This window comes from Pteronotus mesoamericanus, unplaced genomic scaffold (genome assembly GCF_021234165.1).
Source record: "Pteronotus mesoamericanus isolate MK-2021 breed Mesoamerican mustached bat unplaced genomic scaffold, CSHL_Meso_final contig_657, whole genome shotgun sequence".
Lineage (NCBI taxonomy): Eukaryota > Metazoa > Chordata > Mammalia > Chiroptera > Mormoopidae > Pteronotus > Pteronotus mesoamericanus.
This window is the reverse complement of record NW_026555229.1, coordinates 1,554,914-1,573,679: the sequence shown is the minus strand read 5'-3', so window position 1 is coordinate 1,573,679 and position 18,766 is coordinate 1,554,914. Positions and strand designations below refer to the sequence as shown.

The window sequence follows — 18,766 nt, the reverse complement described above, 5'->3', positions numbered from 1 at the left end:
CCACCCTCTCTCCTGTTCTCTGTGCAGAGACTTGAGCAACAACCAGATCGCAGAGATCGCTCCTGACGCCTTCCAGGGCCTCCGCTCCCTGAACTCGCTGTGAGTAGCAGCACCAAGGCTCCTGCAGGGGACCAGGTGTCCCCCAAGGAGGCCAGGAGAGTCTGAGCCCCTCGGCCAGGCGCTGGAGGGGGAGCACAGGCCCCGCTGACGCCGGCCTCAACGGGCTTCCCTTTGGCTGCGAAGCCCAGGGTTGCTGTGTGTCCAGCACCCGCTTCTTCACCAGTGGACCCTCTGCAGCTGGGAGGGGGCAGCGAGTCAGGGACCGAGTGCATGGAAAATCTAGGCAGAGCTGTTGCCCTGGCAGCTGGGATGCCCTCTCCACCACATGGAGATCTTTCCAGCATTCTTTGCAGCGGCCACCTGATCCGGCCCAGCTTTCGCTTGGCCCTGCCTCCCCACAGAGGCCAGCACCGCGTGCTCTGGGCCTTCCCCAGGGCACCTACAATGGCAGCAACCGCCCGCTCCAGCTGTGACATCTGTCACACCTGTATCTTTCATCCCAAACGTGCTCTGATCCCAAGTTGTGGTGGGTGATACAACGCAGCATTTCCTCCACCTCTCTCCAGTATTTCTCTCCCTCAAGGGTTTACTAGTTGGGGGGTGGTGGGGTCTGTCAATCCACAAAGCATCGTACAGCATCAACGATTTATCTCAGAAAAATAAAAATTAAATTTAGCAACACCAAAAAATTCATCTTGGAAATGTGACTTCATCTCTCTTTTTCCAAGAACCCTTCACTTGCCTCCTCCCCCCAACCCCTATTCTCCAAGCCCCTCACTCTTGGGGGTCCCACCGCACTTTGTCTATACAGAGAGTCACTCAGGGTGCCCTGATGTGAGGCAAGCTCCCCAGTGGCAGGGCCCTTTGCTACCCTTAGGAGTGGTGCTTTCACCTGTCCCTCGGCAGCACTGGCCACAGGCCTCGCGCAGATTAGGGTGCCGGGAAGCGGAACAGGATGGAACTCCCGTTGGTGAGAGCAGAGGCAGCCGGACCACGCCTTCTGCGCGCACCTTCTTCCCTTGGAGTCGAGTCCGAGGTAGTGGGCTCCTGTGAATGGCGCCACTCCCGGTGTGCAGTGTACGACCTCGACAGCAGTGCGCGGCTGCGCGGAGATGGGTCGCTGTCCTTGGCGGAGGAGGTCAGGCGCTGGAGGTGGCCTGCCGCAACGCAGGGCTCTTCCTCGGAGAAGTGAACGGGACTTCTTCTAAATTGGACAGGACAGTAACCCGTCTAAGTGGGTTTTGTTGCTCCTGGGCACCTTGTCACAGCCATCTCCCCATCATAGGGGAGTTTTCATGTGAGGTCGTGCAACCAGAGCTCATGGACAGTGTCCACTTGGGGCGACCCCAACCTTGTCTCCTTGCATCCACCCTTGTCCCCTCCACACCTTTCTCCACACGGCTGATGGAGGGAGCTTTCCAAATGGGGACCTTTTCATGTCTCAGAGGCTTCCTGGTGCTGGGGGGGCGAAATCCAAGCTTCTGTCCCATTTGTTTCCTCCACTTAAGCCACACGGGGGCTCCCGGCACTGCCAGCCTGGATCGCACAGCAGGGACTTTGCTCTCCTCCAGGAATGATCTGGAAGCCATGTTTGAAGAGAGAGCACACGCTGTTTTTGCTCAAACTGAATGTGCCGGTGGTGGGGGGAGGGGTGTCGTGGGGGCTGCTAGCGATATTAAGAATGAAATACCCCCCACTCCCCAACCCCCTTGATTCTTTCGTCGTCTGCATGAACTCACTCTGCCTGCATATCTTTTTTGAACCTCTGCTTTTTTTCCTTGTTATGCGGAATTCACACTCAATGTCTAGAATTGAAAATACAGAAGCATAAAAAGCCCACTTGCAAGCCCACCACCTAGATCCTAGCACAGCTAATGCCTTGGTCTGTTTCTTCCTGGTGGTGTATCTGTGCTGGACAGACTTGCTTGACATGCTAGAGCTCCTACGTTAACTATTCCTGCCCATGAGATTTTTCTCTTCTTTGAACGGCCTCCTTTTGGATCCCAGATCATGATAATTTCCCATGAGGTTCCCTGACGGGTCCCTTTTGCAGGCTTCTGTGGGACCCATGGGTGGGGGCAGAGAGTGAGGACCTTGCCTGCAGTCACGGGGGCGACAGCCGGCCACCGCTGGCCCATAGGGTGCTTTTGTGCAAACCAGGAACAGGCAACTTAACCACTGTACTGCCCTCTGCTGGCAACTTGTTACAACAAACCCACACCGCTAGGGTGGCTCCGTGGTGGTGCGCGGCCTGGCGGGCTGTCCTCTAACTCTCCCTTTCTGCTGTCTTTTCTCCAGGGTCCTCTATGGGAACAAGATCACAGACCTCCCACGGGGTGTGTTCGGGGGCCTGTACACCCTACAGCTCCTGTAAGGACCCAGCCGAGGGTGTGCTTGGGCAGGGCCCTGGGAGGGCGCCGGTATCCCTCGGGCCTTTCAGGCTGGCCTTGTCCACCTCTCTGGGGTGTGGGACTCACTTGCGAAAAGAGCCTGGAGGATGGCAGGCATAGTAGAGCTATGACAGGTTTGGGGGCTCTGCAGAGGCCAGAGGTGGGGGAGGTGATCAGAGCTGATCGCAGGATGCCTGAGCGGAGAGGCTCCTGTCCCCAGGAGGTCTGCCTGGCTGGGAGAGAGCTGCCTCCTGCCTGGGGACACCCAGCCCCGGCTCAGCCTCCTCAAGCCATCAGGGTTCAGGCACGGGTTCTCCCTCAGAGCCCAAGGGGCATGGAACCCAAGCTCCCCCTCAGCTGCCTGGGGAACCCAGCTGACCTGGGGGAAGGAGGCCTTGCCGCTGTGCCCTCTGATTCCCGAGAATGCCAGGGGGCACTGCAGGCAGTTCCTTGAGAGAGAAGAGGGGGTGGCTCGGTCAGTCCCTGTGCGTGGAGAAGGCAGGTGGAGTCCTCGGCCCCTCTGCGTGGAGTGGACGCCCGGGGGGCCGATCCCCTGCACCTGCTCGGCACCTAGGAAGGTGCCCAGGTCATGTTGGTGAGTCTGGTGCTGTGCGTGTCCCCTCACCACCTGGCGCTGGCTCTGCCTGCAGGCTCTTGAACGCCAACAAGATCAACTGCATCCGGCCTGATGCCTTCCAGGACCTGCAGAACCTCTCGCTTCTCTCCCTGTACGACAACAAGATCCAGAGTCTCGCCAAGGGGACCTTCACCTCCCTGCGGGCCATCCAGACCCTGTGAGTGCCCTCTGCCCCCTCCCCTCCGCCCCAGCGAGTGGACCTAGCAGGAGATAACAGCCTCCTGGTGCAGAAAACTGTCTTATCCTGTGCCTTTTGCTCACCGGGAATGGGTTCTTAAGGAGGAACGAGCACAGGCTCGGGGTTAGACAATCCTGGGTTCAAATCCCAACTATGCCTCATGGTGGCTGTGTGACCCTGGGCAAGTTAATTTGCTTCTCTGGGCCTCAGTTTACTCATTCATAAAATGAGGATATCACCTTCTTCATAAGATTGCTACGAGATTAAAGAGGATGTTTGCACAGAGCTTAGCTCATTGTAAGTCTTCTTAAATGCTGGCTACAGTTAATAATAATAATAATGACATAATAATAATAATGATAATAATAATAATAATGTTCATTGATTCTAAGACACAAGTTGTTTCCACATTAACACTTCTGACATTGGGATGCATTTGCTCATCAATGGCATATCACTTAATTGACAGCATGCAGTTCTTTTTTGATAATGCATAAAATAATAGTACTTCTTACAACTGAGAAGGTCTTAAACCAGATGAAATTTAGTAATGGCAATGATGATTATAAGTTAAAAACTAGAGAGCAACAGCTCTAGGAATTTGTTTTAGTTTTTTATTACAAAATATCGCAAGCATATTAAAAGTAGGACAGCGACCCTCCCAGTTCTCCTCACCCAGCTCTGACTCCTGGCCAGTCTTCCTTCACCTGCACTTCCCTGCTTCCATGCCCCCAACCCACAAGTGACCCGTCCATCCACTCTTTCCTTGCAATTTCTTTGTTGAAGGCACCGTGCCGTTGGCTGCATGGAGCCTCCCCGACTGTGGGCTCTCCTGGCTGTGCCCCGACGGTGCAGTCCCCTCACGCCTCTGTCCTGCCCACGCCCTGCAGATGGAAATTCCATCCAGGAGCTTCATCAGGTGCCAATTTCCTTCCTTTCTTTTCTTGGCAAGGTGACATCATTGGTAGGATCCTGTACTTCCGTCAGGAGGCCCATGATGTCTCACTGTCTCCCTTTTTGTAATCGACACAGCCATTGATCTTAATGCCTGGACCCATCCATTCATTCGGGATCCCGAAATGCTGATACTTGAATTCTAACCTCCCTTCTTCATTGGACAATGTGGTTGTGGTTATGCTTTTCTAAAAAAGCATATGTTTTAGCTGGAGTGCTTCTTTATAGGGAAATTTCCTGTCATCTACTACTCGGTTAAACCTAGGCACTTACGTAGTTTTCTTCATTCTACATTTTTAATTCTGGGCCCTGTAGTTTGACTTGATGTGTTGACCTGTGGGTCCAATGGTGTGTGCTTAACGGGCATTTATTATTAATATTGTCAAAGCCATTGTTGCCCTTGCCGCCCCTGCCGCAGTGGTCCTGCACCGGCAGCGCTTTCCCTCGGGTGCTCTCTGCCCGGAGTGCTGGGGTAGGTGCGGCTCCTGCTCCTTGGGGACGCTGCACGTCAGCCGGGGTGTCGGCCGCGAAGACAAACTCATTAAAGCCCCCGGACCCGCCTGCAGCCCACTCCTGCTAATTAACCTCCCTACAGCCAGAGAGAGGAAGGTGGCGCGCCAGGGGGAAATCTTGCCAAGTACGTGAAATCAGAGGTTACAGGCCGACGCGGCAAAGCGGACTACTTTACGCAGCGGGCAGAGTGTTTGAGAGAAACACACTAAGGGGGTTTCAAGGCTGGGCAACCCCCCCCACAGGAAACTTGGGGCGGGCAATGGCACCGACAGGCACATGAGGAGCTGCGTCCCGCTCGGGCAGGAGGAGAGTGACTCAATCAAACAGATGCGCTCGCTGTAGGTGGCCTCCGTCTGTGTCCTTTTCCCTGGCTGGCTCTCAGAGAGCACCTCCGCCCTCCAGACCCCGCGCCTGAGGTCTTGGCCGCTGCCACCAGGACAGAAGGGCACGAAGCTGGAGCAGAGTGTTAAAAGAAGAGAGCTTCCCGTAGGCGAGATACATTATATGCCACATAACAATATATCCTATATTATATGTAATAATGAATGTTAGTAATGCTGGTAACAATAATCGCTGCTCTTGCTGGTGCCAGACCACTGTTCCCTGTGTGTGTTACCTTACTAAGTGCTTTCAATGGCCCATGGAAGTAGGTGCTATCGCCCCTGGCTGTACCTATAAGGAAACTGAGGTGGGGGTAGGTTACATGACTTACCTGAGGTCACGCAAGGATGTTGTGTGACATCCCAACAAAAGCAGGGGTTTGGTCCCAGGCCTCTCTTCAGCATCACTAAGAAAGTAGTTACCTTCCCCCTCAATTGTGAGAATAGACCTCATTATTTAAGGCAGTAAAACAAAACTGAACTTTCATGAATAACTGTCGCCTATTCACAACTGCAGGACAGATTGAAACAAGGATAAAAGAAACACAAATCCAAGGCAGAGTCAGATATCCGTTTTCGGCCTCGGATGGCTAACCCCCCAGACTGAGTCTGAGGTCAGACCTGCGTAGTTTAAGCGCACCCGGCCTTGCCTGACCTGCCCGCCGCCCTGAGTCCGGGGCTGAGCCTTGTGCCACAGGGTCGATTTGGCTGCAGTTTTACTTGCTTCAGGAGATTAAAAAAGTTCTTTTAACAGCTTTCATAAGGTATAACTTGATTACTAGGTAATCACCTGTTTTACGTGTACAGCTCAATGATTTTTACTCAATTTGCAATGGTTCAACTGTCCTCACTATTCCAGTTGTAGAACACTTTCCTCAGCCCCCAAATCCCTTGCGCCCGCCCGTCAACAGCCTGTCCCTATTTCCAGCCCACCCCCAGGCAACCATTAATCTAATTTCTGTCTCCATAAATTTGCCTTTTTTGGACATTTCACACAAAGGGTATCATACAATATATCACATTTTGTGACTGATTCTTTTGCTTGATGTAATGTTTTTCAGGTTCATCCATATTGCAATATGTATCATTACTTTGTTTCTCTTTATTGCCACATAATTCTCCATTGTATGGGTGAGCCACATTTTGTTTATCCATTCTAGTTGATGGGTATTTGAATATCCATTATGAATAATGCTGTCATGAATATTCATGTACAAATCTTTGTGCGGACACGTTTTCATTTCTCTTGGAATTTCTAGGTCACATGGGGAATTTTAACACTTTAACAAACTGCTGCTGTAGGCCAAAGAGGCTGCACCAGTTTACATTCCCGCCAGCAAGGTATTAGGAGGGTGCAGTTTCTCTGCATCTTTGCTCACACATTTTTGTCTTTTTGATCATAGCCATCCTAGTGGATATGAGGTGGTATCTCATTGTGGGTTCAATTTGAGGAATGAGGTTGGGCCTCTGGCCCCAGAGATTTTTAGTTGTAAATTCTTAATGCGTATTTCAAGAAAGGCACTGAGAATCAGTCTTTCCGTCTGCCTTCCATTGTCAAAGTGTTCACGGAAATAGCCGCACGCCTGCACGGCGCCCCACACTTCCGGGTGTGCCTTTATTATGTTTCACTTTTCCCGAATGGATAGTTTTTCTTCCTCCTGAGCATTTTTCCTCCCCAGCTTCATGCCCTTTGCAAAATTGAGATTTTGTTTAGAAGTTTGTTTAAAATTTGAATTTGTGTCAAATACTTAAGTTTGTACAGAGGTCACTTGCCCCTGTGGGTGGTTCAAATGTTACAGCTGGTTTTAACACAAATAGCCTGTTCTTAAAAAGGATATAAACTACTCTGTACCCCTTCAACATGCCTAAGCAACATAATCGAGCTGACTTTAAACAAAACTTTCCATCCAGAGTGTGATAAAGGGCCGCAATCTGTTCAGGCGAAAGCCAGGCACAAAGGCACAGATAGAGGTGGGCGGGTGGCCGGAGGATCCTGGAACAGTCTCCGAATCCCAGTGCATTTTAAATAAGCTACCGACTCTGCCACAGGGACTCAGCAAACGCGTTTTCTCTGTGCAAACTGACCGTTTCAGTCAGGAAATTAACATTGAACTGGATGCAGAGGGGGTGGGAGGGGCCTGGCACACCTCAGGGAGCGGGGAAGGGGCCAGAACTCAGGCAGGAAAGCAGGGCCTCTGCAAAGGGGAGAGGCAGGGACAGCTGCGCAGGCACGGCTCTGACCAGGGGCCATGGGGCATATCCCAAGGAGAGGGCGGCCAAGGTCTGAGCTAAGCTGGCGCAGGTGCTGTGCAGGGCAGGGCCTCTGCTTTGAGAGCTCTGCAGCGCCAGCATGGGATGTGGCTGATGCCAATATGTCGCCCAAATGGACAGCAGTTGATGGAGAAAATGTGGCCACGGCACAGGGAGTCCTCTGAGCGGGCCCCGCCCTGTCTCCTGGTATTTTCACGTAGAGGCATTGGCTCTCAGGGATGGCCGTAAGGACAGGCACTGGAGTCCTCTGCCCTGGCTGTCTCGGCTTGGGCAGCAGGGCACACCCAGTGCTGTAGTGGCCCAGACACAGGGGGTCCAGCTGGCTGCCGGGGTGACTCAGGTGTGACTGCTCTGAGCGTGCCGGGGCGGTCAGCGCGAAGGGCCAAGGCAGCCGTGCGGTGGCTCTCCGCAGCCAGGCTCCCCCAGTCAGCATCCCCTCTCAGCTGCACCCCCCACTGACCCTGCTGGTGACACAGGTGGCCCGGCAGGAGAAGAGGAGAGCTCCCCCAGTATGTGTCTGTTCTGTGGTGCTTTCTGAGTTTCCTTTTTGTGTCAAGAGACGGCCTGTAAAGTGTCCAGAAAGAGGCAGCCTGGTTCTAGTGCCTGTTCTGTCCCCTCACCTGTGGGCGGGCAGGCTGCCCAGGCCCATATCCAGGCCCTCCCCACTTCCATTCGTGTTTGTGAACTGCCTCAGGGCAGAGGGAGGGGGCAGGGAGGCTTGAAGGGGGAGTGTGGCAGGGACAGCTGGAAGCTCCAGAGCCTGCGGAGGTCCTCCTCCCTGTGGTGCTGTGGTGACCTGCAAGGACAGGGGGTGCACCCGGGCGGTGCCAAGGGTGGTGTAGGCTCCCCAGGGCCAGCCCCAGGCTTCCAGCTGAGAGCCTCATCCAGCAGCGAGCCTCATCCAGGTGGAGGTCCGCGCAGACACAGCCCTGACCTGCCCCTTTTGGACAGGCATCTGGCCCAGAACCCTTTCATCTGCGACTGTAACCTCAAGTGGCTGGCGGACTTCCTGCGCACCAACCCCATTGAGACGAGCGGAGCCCGCTGCGCCAGTCCCGGGCGCCTCGCCAACAAGCGCATCGGGCAGATCAAGAGCAAGAAGTTCCGGTGCTCAGGTAGCTGCCTGCCCACCTGTCTGCCTGCAGTCTGCTCAGGGACAGTGGTGTTCCCTGGATGGCCCCAGCACAGATGTCCCCGGGGTGCCAGCCCCAAACTGTGGACTTGGACCTGAGTGATGTCCGGGTCCACCCTTCCTTTTACGGAGGCCTGGGGAAGGGAGGGGCTTGCTGAAGGTCCCGTGGGAGGACCCAGGACCTCCGCTCCCAGGCCAGTTCTCTATGGTGCTGCTGCTTTCAGCCCTTTTAAGACACCTGGGAGGCCTGGGACCCCTCCTCAGTGAGATAGTTGCCTCCTCCAGGCTCGGAGGCAGGAGAAACAGCATGTGGCTGGCGATGGTGCGGGTCAGCCTCTGAGCCTGGATCCTGTCGGAGGCCTGATGCCTCCCTGCGCCATCTGCATCTTGTGCCGGTGCACGTGAGAGTTCCTGTGGCTTGAAAACTCCCTGAGCGGTTTGATTGGGTGTGGTGCTGTCCCCAGCACTGGCCTGGGCCAGGAACAGCCATGTTCCCTAGAAGGCCTTCTCTGCACAGGGGCTGGGCCGATGGGCTCTGGGGCCCTGATCTGGGACCCCAGCCTTGTTCCTGGGGTGCCTTCAGCCGGGCAGCGGAGCTGGGGTCTGGGCTCTTCTTGCAAGGCCTGGACGATCCCACCAGCATCATGCTGTTTGTCTACTTCCCTTTGCAGCCAAAGAGCAGTACTTCATTCCAGGTAGGAGGAGAGGAGGGGAACCAAGGGCAGTCTGGGTGGGATGGTGGCAGTGGGTGGTAGGGGGCTGGGGCAGTAGGTTGAGGGCCCCCTGCGGGACCCTGGGCGGGCAAGCCTGCTTGGAGCCTGCCCCAGCCCCTCAGCCCCGGCCTCTGCCATCGGAGCAGGCACGGAGGATTACCAGCTGAACAGCGAGTGCAACAGCGACGTGGTCTGTCCCCACAAGTGCCGCTGCGAGGCCAGCATGGTGGAGTGCTCCAGCCTGAAGCTCACCAAGATCCCCGAGCGCATCCCCCAGTCCACGGCCGACCTGTGAGGCCCCAGCCCCTCCACACCCCTCCCTTGCCTCTGCTCCAGCTCCCCTCCCTGGGCCCGCTCAAGGTTTTCTTCTGGTCAGGCTCCTTGGGGGACCTCTGGAGATACCTGTGTGGCAGCTGCTGGCTTTGCAGGAAGCAGCCCCCTGTGGCCCCTTTGCTTCTGACTCACAGCCACACTGACTCTTGAAGCAGAATCTGGCATCCAGGGCAGGTTGCCAGCCTGAAAAGGGGTGCCTTTTCTCCATCATGTTTTTTCCATCTTGGGGGGACAGATTTCATTCGCTCAAGTTGGGGCTTAAGCTATCTTTTTTTTTTTTTCCGAGATTTTATTTATTTATTTTTAGAGACAGGGGAAGGGAGAAAGAGAGGGAGAGAAACATCAGTGTGTGAGTAATACATTAATTGGTTGCCTCTTGCACACCCCTAGCTGGGGAAGTGGCCTGCAACCCAGGCATGTGCCCTGCCATGGAACTGAACCAGCGACCTTCTTGTTCAGAGGCTGGTGCTCACTCCACTGAGCCACACCAGCCAGGGCTAAGTTACCTCTTAACTATTTCTTTTCTCTATCTAAAAATATAAATTGGTGTGGATACCTACACACACATCATTTATGCATGTAAATTTCCATAGCATTTTTAATGTTAAAAATATCCCCATTCATAGCTGCTCCTCCCCCCAGCTCCAGCACTCAGCCTAGACTGCCTTTGAAATAGGGTCAATCTGCCTTGCCACGTAAATTCTTCTGGGAGTCCCCTTTGTTTGAAACTCAAGTATTCCCAGTTTGGAAGATACTTCAATGTCTGTCACTTACGGATGTGTAAGTTCCCTTGATTGCCTCTTACAGACGATTAAACAACAATGAGATTTCCATCCTGGAGGCCACTGGCATGTTTAAAAAACTCACCCATCTGAAGAAAATGTGAGTTACCCATTAGCGGGAAGGGTGCAGTCAGGACGCTGGCCCAGGTGGGAGAAGGAAGATTCTGGGTGTGGGGGGGCTTCCAAGGGCAGGGGGTGGGCAGGGCTCCCGAGCATGGGCGTTGGGGGCAGGAAGGGGATGTCCTGAGCTCCATCATTTTCCCACCACCTCTTCTCCCAGCAACCTGAGCAACAACAAGGTGTCAGAAATCGAGGACGGGGCCTTCGAGGGCGCTGCCTCGGTGAGCGAGCTGCACCTGACGGCCAACCAGCTGGAGTCCATCCGCAGCGGCATGTTCCGTGGCCTGGACGGCTTGCGGACGCTGTGAGTGTGGGGGCCGGGGCACAGCAGGGATGGCAGGTGTGGGCACCTGCATGAAAGGGACAGGAAGAGGGGGTGGGGCGGAGGCCCGCTCTCCCTGGGCCCAGCTTTCCGGGGAAGGGGACAGCTGAGGCTCCTGACTGCTGTGGGCGATGGAATCCGATGCTGGCAACTCGGGGGGAGGCCTGTTTCCTTGTTCTCTGGGGTGTGGGGTCAATGCGCGGAGAAGGGGTGGAGGGAGGCAGGCCCGTCTGGAGGTGCCCTCTCGCTGTTCAGTTCAGGAGCGGCTGGCACCACGGCAGCCAGGAGGGGCAGGGGGCCCCAGGGTGGGGACCCTGCAGAGGCGATGCACATGGGTGTAGGTGCAGGGGGGCAGCAGCGGCCGGCCACTTCTGGGATTCTGGGTCCCATGACCCAGAGCCCAGCCAGAGCTAAGCAGACATCAGGACCCAGTGGGGTCCTGGGGTCACCTACCCCTCCTTGAACGGTGCAGTGAGCCACGCCGGTGGCCGGACAGCACGGGCTCCTCGGGGGTCCGGCTGACCTTGAGGGCGTCCAACGACCAGTCAGACTTCCCACGGTGACGGGAATGTCCCACATCTGTGCTGTCCAAACTGACGGCCACATGTGGCTATGGAGAGTGCTTGATGCCTGGCTAGTGCTGCTGAGGCACTAAATTTTGAATTTTCATTTCATTTTTGTTACTTTAAATCTAAACGCCTGCAAGTGGCTGGTAGCGTCTGTGTCGGGCAACACGGCTCCGGAAGCCCTGCCTGGCCGTCGGGCCCAGCCCTGCAGCAGGGCTCTGGGTTGGTTTGCGGAGCGCCCATCTGGGAGTTGGTGTAAGGTGCATGAATGTGTGCAGGGACTCTCTGGGGATTTTTGTTCATTTTACAGAAAGGGGATTTTATCGTTTGCTGTGTGTTGCGGCTTGCTTCTTCCCTTGTGAACATAGTGTGACCACTTTGCCAGGCTGTTCACACAGGGCTGCTTTGTTCTTGTTTATCCTTGCCTTGTCTTTCCGGAATGTGTGTGCCATGGGCTATTCAAGCAGCCTCTTGGGTTCTTTCCGAGGAAGACTTGGATGAGCACAGAGGACGGGGAGGACTGGTGCTGGGACAGAGCCCGCAGGAGTGGCGGTGCCGGCGCGGGGAAGGAAATGCCCGTAACCCCTCCTCTAGGCAGGAACAGTGTATGTGTGTGCACGCCTGCCTGCGCGTACCTACACGTGCAGACGTTCAGATTTTTAAAAACGGATCCTATGATACGTTTTATTTTGCAACCTGCTTTCTCCTGAAACACAATGCAAGCACCTTTACAAATGATTAAAATTTCTTTTACAACATCATTTCCAATGACTATGTATCACTGGACATTTAGACTATTTCTAATTTTTAAATTATGAACAATGTGATTAATGTATTTATCATGCAAATCTGTGCCATCCTAGACTACTACCTTGTGATGGATTCCTAAAAGCAGACTTGCTAGGGGACGCATAAAGCACCTTCTTAGGGACGTGGTGCATCTCACCGATGCCCTTCCGGGGAGGTCCCCAGGCACGGCCCGGCCAACAGGGTGTGACGTGCCCATTCGCCCCCACCCTTGCTGACCCTGGGTGGCGTTACTATTACTATTACTATTACTATTACTACTAGCATTAGTATTACTATTACTATGTTTTAAATTATTTTGTAGTTTGGCAGGTAAAGATATAATATTGCCCAAATGTCTTGAATTACTAGTAAGTTGAACATTTTTTATGACTGCTCATAAACCATTTTAATTTCTTTTGTGAATTGCCTATTCTGTGTCAGGTCTGGTTTTGGTTTTGGTTGGGGAGGGGAATTGAGCCAGGTTTTTGAGGTGAACAGAGACTTTTGCAGATGTAAATGAGAAAGGTCATGCGGGGAGGAAATGGTGGTGGGGAGGGGGCGTGGTGGTGCCGGCCTGGGAGGCATGTCCGCAGGGCGGGGTGTCCGGGGTGTGTTGCTCTCCAGGGGGAGGGCAGGTGCTGGTCTGGGGCTGGGTGGACAGGCTCCAGAAGGTCACAGTAAAGAGTTTAAACATGATTCTGGGGGCAGTTTGGAGGCCATTGTGGACTTCAGGCTGACTGCTGGGGTTAGGTTTTAGGCAACACTCTGGTGTTGACTGGGAGCCTGGCCCCGAGTGCGGGGAGGCACTGGGCATCCAGGGAGCGAAGGTGGTGGCCAGTGCGGGGAGCCCTGTGGGCAGGAGGCCAAGGAGGGCATCTCAGAGGCAGGGAGGCCTTGAGGGGAGCGCCGGGTGAAGGATTCAGGTGCTGCGTGTGGCTCAGTGCCTCCCGAGGAAAGTCTGTGAACTGGCTGGTGGTGGCCAAAGCGCCTCTCAGGCGGATGGCCACAGGGCGCAGCGTGGGCTTTCCCTTCCCCGTCCCCCACCCCCAGGATGCTGAGGAACAATCGTATCAGCTGTATCCACAACGACAGCTTCACGGGCCTGCGCAATGTCCGCCTCCTCTCGCTGTACGACAACCAGATCGCCACCATCTCCCCAGGAGCCTTCGACACCTTGCAGGCCCTGTCCACGCTGTGAGTCCAGCCACCGCAAAGCCTGGGCTCTGGGTCGACCTCTGTACCTCTGCAACACCCCCACCTGCCATCCCAAGACCGTGCGTGGTCTTCCTGTTGGTTTCTTTAAAGGACAAACTCTGGGGATGTTTGGGTCCCCACGGTTTGTTGAAACAGGGGTCCCGCCACGTTGGAATGGGTGGCTGGTTGTCTGGGTAGTGTGGGTGGCGGCGTGGACGGCACGCGCAGGCAGGAGAGGGCTTTGATGGGACAGCTGGGACCGGCAAGGTGTCTTCGTGTCACACAGATCTCCTCTTCCAGAAACCTTCTGGCCAATCCTTTCAACTGCAACTGCCAGCTGGCCTGGCTGGGCGACTGGCTGCGGAAGAGGAAGATCGTGACGGGGAACCCGCGGTGCCAGAACCCCGACTTCCTGCGGCAGATCCCCCTGCAGGACGTGGCCTTCCCTGACTTCCGGTGTGAGGAAGGTAACTCGTAGGCCCCTGGGTGGCAGGAGGGAGGGTGAGCTGGGCCAGGCCAGCGGGCAGGGGGTGGGCGGCCAGCACCCGGCACTTGCCCTTGAGAGGAAGGGTGGCGGGGGAGGGGCAGGGACACCAGCTCTTAGTCCTGCACCTACCCCTGCCTGGGGGTGCTTTTGTGTCACCATGAGAGCAATAATGGGCTTAGTGTTTAAAAATGGGAAAATATGGGTAAAAAAAGAAAATAAACATTACCGATGATTGTCACTGAGAAAAAATCGCAGTTCACATTTTAGTGGATTTTCTTTCTGTAAGTACGTGTAACCCAAAGATCTGCTTCCTGGCTGTCTCTCAGTGCTGCAGACTTCATGCTGTCCCAAATATGCAGTGGGGACAGACCCCATATTGCTTCTAACCTGTCTTCTGACCTGAGCAAGTCACTGAACCTCTCAGATCTCAGTAAAATAGAGATTCATTCATTTAGCTGATCTGTTTTGAGGGCGACTGTGTACCAGGCCCTGCTCTGGACACCAGACTTCTTCAGTGAACAAAGAGACACGTCTCTGTCCTCATTCTAGGGGTGGGAGTGGCACCCTCACGGCACTCACTGTTAAGGAGACTGTTTGATAGAGTGTCCAGCAATAGTAGGTGCTCAAGCGAAGGTGCAGCTGCTGTCTTCTGCGGTGCCCATCTTGGGTCTCAGGTGGAAGAGATCAATCCAAGACCTATTTTAACCTCAAAACAGGTCCAAGGGGCTTTGTCCCTGGTGGGGGAGGGGTACAACCAAGAGGACACTTATGGGAGCCTGATGGGGGGTGGTCGAAGAGGGGCTTCTGGCTACAGGAGGCCCTGAGAAGGCCTGTCGCTTCATGCCTTCCTCACCAGGCCAGGAGGAGGGGGGCTGCCTGCCCCGCCCCCAGTGCCCCCAGGAGTGTGCCTGCCTGGACACGGTGGTCCGATGCAGCAACAAACACCTGCAGGCCCTGCCCAAGGGCCTCCCCAAGAACGTCACAGAACTGTGAGTAGCCCGGGCCTGGTGTCAGAAGGAGGAGGTAGCCAGAGCTGACTTTAGCTCACCAGCAGCTGAGTGTTAGGGCTTTGCAGGAGACACTGGTCCAAGGAGTCTCTGTGCTCCGCTGTGATCCCCCTCTGCCGCTGCCGGATGGCATAAGTCACCCATGGTGAATGCTTCGTCTCTTTAAATTAAGCTCTGCCTTTAAAATAGGCAATAATATTGCCTTTTTTTTTTTGCTTCAATCATCTCATGAGCATTCCGCTCTGCAATGAAAAGTCTCACAAAAGTTACTTTTACTGGCTGCATAATATTCCATCACATGAATCTCCTATGAACTATGTAACACATTGCCCGTTGTTGGATATTTAAGTTGTTTCCAGTTTTTACTGTCATAAATAGCACGGAGGTGAACATCCCTTCATTGAAACTGCTAGTCAAGAAGCGGTGCCTTGTTAGGACCCTTGCTGCCTTGTGCCTGACGGCCTTTCAGCAAAGTTCTTTCCTTTGTCCTCCAACTAGCTGTATGTGGCGATGGCCTGCCTGCCCTCCTATCAGCCCTGGGTGCTGTGGTCTAAACGCTTTGTCGATGAGGGTTTGGTTTTGAACTCGTGTGGGGTGTGGATGTAAATGACAGACATAGGGACAGAAAGCGGGGCTCCTTCAACAGGCCCTTCCAAGGCAAAGGCTTTGGTCAGTCCCCAACTCTGCCTGTCCCCTGGGATTGGTCCCTCCAGCCTCCAGAGCCAAGCTTTGCTTTTCCCTGTGGGCAGTGGATGAAGTTCTCATTTTATTTCATTGCCGGCAAGGCTGGCTGTTTCTTCCCAAGCACATCAACCCCGCAGTCCCTGTCCAGTGACTCACCTGTCCCATTTTCTGTCACAGTGTTAGAGTCCCTGTTTTCTCCTTGGTGCCTCACAGCAACCCTGAGAACAATGAGACAGGCACGACAGCCTGCCTTCTTTGACTGGGATGCTGGGAAAGCCATCTGACTTGTCCAAGTCTCAGGTTCCTCAGCTGTAAAGTGAGGCTACAGGGGTGCCCTGAAGGGCTGCTGGGACAATCAAAAGAGATGGGGGAGAAGTCGCTTTGAATGACAACAGAGTGATGGGCCAGGGCCAGGGCAGCCCTGGTTTGCTGCTCCCTGGGTCTGTGCGTGAGGGGGGCATCCTGAAGGCTGCAGCTGGTGAGGGCGCTGTGCGGGAGCCCAGCTGGGGCTTCAGCCCTGGCCCTTGGGCCGCTGCTTAGCGAGGATGGCAGGCGGCGGTGGGCGAAGTGGGCAGGTTCACAGCTTCTTGAATCCCAAGCTCTACCCTGCAGGCATGGGGAACCTGAGGACGTTTGGGGAGCATTTTTGATGGGCTTGGCCTTAAGGACTGTGACTTGGGTGGCAGGGTAAAGAGTGGGTCCCAGAAGGGTGACCAAGGTTGGGAGGACAGAGGGCGGCTGCACGTGTCACATGGGTGACACGTGGTGTGCACTCAGGGGTGATGTGAGAACAGAACGAAAGTAGATGACGAATAGTCAAGAATAGTGTAGTAACTGTGTATGGCGCGTATGGTGCCAGATGGGTACTGGAATTATTGGGGGATCACTTTGTAAAGTATATAATTGTCTAATCAGCATGCTATACACCTGAAACAAATGTAAAATGATACTAAGTGTCACCTCTAATTGGAAAAGCAAATGATGAGAGACCAATGGGTAGGAGAAGCCACTGGTCACGGGACTGGCTGCAGGGGGCGCCGGAGAGTCGCCGTCGGGTCCAAGAGCCTAAAGGCTAGGCACAGGGAGCGCGGTGCTGAGGGAGCCAGGGCAGCCCGTTAGGTGTGAAAACACAGAGCTCGGGTGTGGACAAGTTTTGGTGTGGGGCTCCCGTGGTCCCACAAGACTGGCCTCACACACTTGCCAGCAGGCAGAGAAGGGGCCTCGGTAGCAGGTGGGAGGTTAGGGGAGCTGGCAGGTGGGCCCGAGAGGCGTCCTCATGCAGATCAGATCTATTTGGCCAGGAAAACTGCATAGCGAGAGGGAAGGACGGGGCGCAGGCTTGAGCCGCGGTAGTGCCCGCAGACAGGGCGGAGAGGCTGAGACAGCGGGCAGGAGGGCAGCCAAGGGAGCTTAGTGTCTCAGTGGCTCTTACCAAATTTTTGGGGTGGTGCCTACCCAAACAACCTAAGAAATATATGTATTTTCTTCCCCAGTTAGCAGTTCTGGGCTGTTGGGTGGTCTACAGGTAGGAGAAGAAATGAGCGACAAGCGCCCTGTGGCAGGGAAAGGTTCCCCCAGCTTGGGGCAGAGGCGGGGATGGGGCACTAAGTGTTGTGTTTTCTCCTGTAGCTACTTGGACGGGAATCAGTTCACGCTGGTTCCAGGGCAGCTGTCCACCTACAAGTTCCTGCAGCTTGTGTGAGTACCCAGGTGGCCTGAGAGTCCCAGACCTGCCGCAGAGGACAAGAGGGCCGTTGGCATATGACTCTTGTGGCTCCAGCTTTCCTGGGATTCCCTACAGACTCCACTTGTGGCTGATTCCTTTTTGTTGCTGTTTGTTTTTGTTTAATTTTCTCCTCTTCCCTCTGGAACATCTGTGCATAGAACTGCTTTGCCACCTAGTGGCCATGCTTAGAAGTTGCATTGTTCGGCCCCCTTGGGTTGGATCCTGTCTACTTCTGCCCGCAGCGTCTCCCCAAGCCTCCCTCTGGGCTGATCGTTATTGTTGTTGTTGTTTAAAGATTTTATTTATCTATTTTTAAAGAGGGGGAAGGGAGGGAGAAAGAAAGGAAGAGAAACATCAATGTGTGAGAGATACATCGATTGGTTGCCTCTCATGTGCCCCCTATTGGGGACCTGGCCTGCAACCCAGGCACATGTGCTGACGGGGAATTGAACTGCCGACCTTTTGGTTCACAGGCCGGCACTCAATCCACTGAGCCACACCAGCCAGGAAAGGCTGATAATTATTGTTAATGCAGGTCAGCCTTGCAAAGGTAGGAGCCAGGTCAGAAGTAGAGGGTGATGGGAAATTTCTCAGTCCAACCATAGCCCCCAAATCAAATATGAAATATGGCAGCTACAAATAAGTATCTGTAACAAAGTTTTTCTTTAGACTAATATCTGCTTTTCTGTTATTTCCACCTCATGGTAAAACAAAAAATAAGCCTCAGAATATGTTAGCTCCTCTTAGCCTTCCAGCCTAATTAACACCCCACTTCAATTGTCTCTATCTGCTCATTGGTCTGGACCAAAAAAGAAGTCCAGAGTGTGACTTGTCCAGTGCTGCTCGAAGCATGTTCTGTGGACCAATGGCAGCCTGAGAACTGGTTGTGATAGGTCTGCAGTTAGATAAGGAACTTGAACCAGGACCTAAATCCACATATTGCTTTCTTCCTTAAGGAAGTCTTGGCTATGAAAAAAAGTTAGCCACAGTAAGTTGTGTTTAGTATTATAGGTGATTACATTTTGGCACAAGGTCCTTGTTGTATGGGATGTTCAGTTCAAGGACTGGCTACTTTGAGTATCACTGGCTTCCAGAATTGTGAAGCTCCACTTTATCTGTCTTTGCTAATAATATAGCAAATGTGGGGTGGGAGTGGGGGTGTGTGCAATGATTTGGTGGCTGGTGACAGTACCAAAGAGAGAGACAATCTTTCTTTGGTCTAATGTGGAACAGCTCCAATAAGACCTGGCGCACTTGAGAAGGAAAGGGAGGAAAGAGGACTAATGTTGGGCCACCTCCTGCTATGAAACCGTCTGTCGGGGGGGGGGCTTTGTCTTTTCCAGGGACCTAAGTAACAACAAGATCAGTTCCTTAAGCAACTCCTCCTTCACCAACATGAGCCAGCTGACCACTCTGTGAGTCCCGTGGGGCGGGGGTGGGGGGTAGGGAGTAGGGGGGGCCCGCACTATGTCTAATGAGATTCCCCAAGGCCTGGTCGCTCGCAGGTATCACATGCAGATTCTCTCAT

The 18,766-nt window shown here is 54.1% G+C and overlaps 1 protein-coding gene across 1 annotated transcript in view; it reads left to right on the top strand.

Moving 5' to 3' along the window:
- The window catches only part of SLIT1 (slit guidance ligand 1), a 153,444-nt gene that overhangs the window by 110,580 nt on the left and 24,098 nt on the right, over positions 1-18,766 (top strand). The window contains exons 11-23 of the mRNA XM_054581705.1: positions 28-99; positions 2,359-2,430; positions 3,101-3,244; positions 8,335-8,498; positions 9,187-9,210; positions 9,375-9,519; positions 10,369-10,443; positions 10,624-10,767; positions 13,191-13,334; positions 13,635-13,801; positions 14,678-14,810; positions 17,142-17,210; positions 18,582-18,653. Coding sequence (XP_054437680.1) covers positions 28-99; positions 2,359-2,430; positions 3,101-3,244; positions 8,335-8,498; positions 9,187-9,210; positions 9,375-9,519; positions 10,369-10,443; positions 10,624-10,767; positions 13,191-13,334; positions 13,635-13,801; positions 14,678-14,810; positions 17,142-17,210; positions 18,582-18,653 — 1,425 coding nt within the window. The remainder of the gene's footprint in view (positions 1-27; positions 100-2,358; positions 2,431-3,100; positions 3,245-8,334; positions 8,499-9,186; positions 9,211-9,374; positions 9,520-10,368; positions 10,444-10,623; positions 10,768-13,190; positions 13,335-13,634; positions 13,802-14,677; positions 14,811-17,141; positions 17,211-18,581; positions 18,654-18,766) is intronic.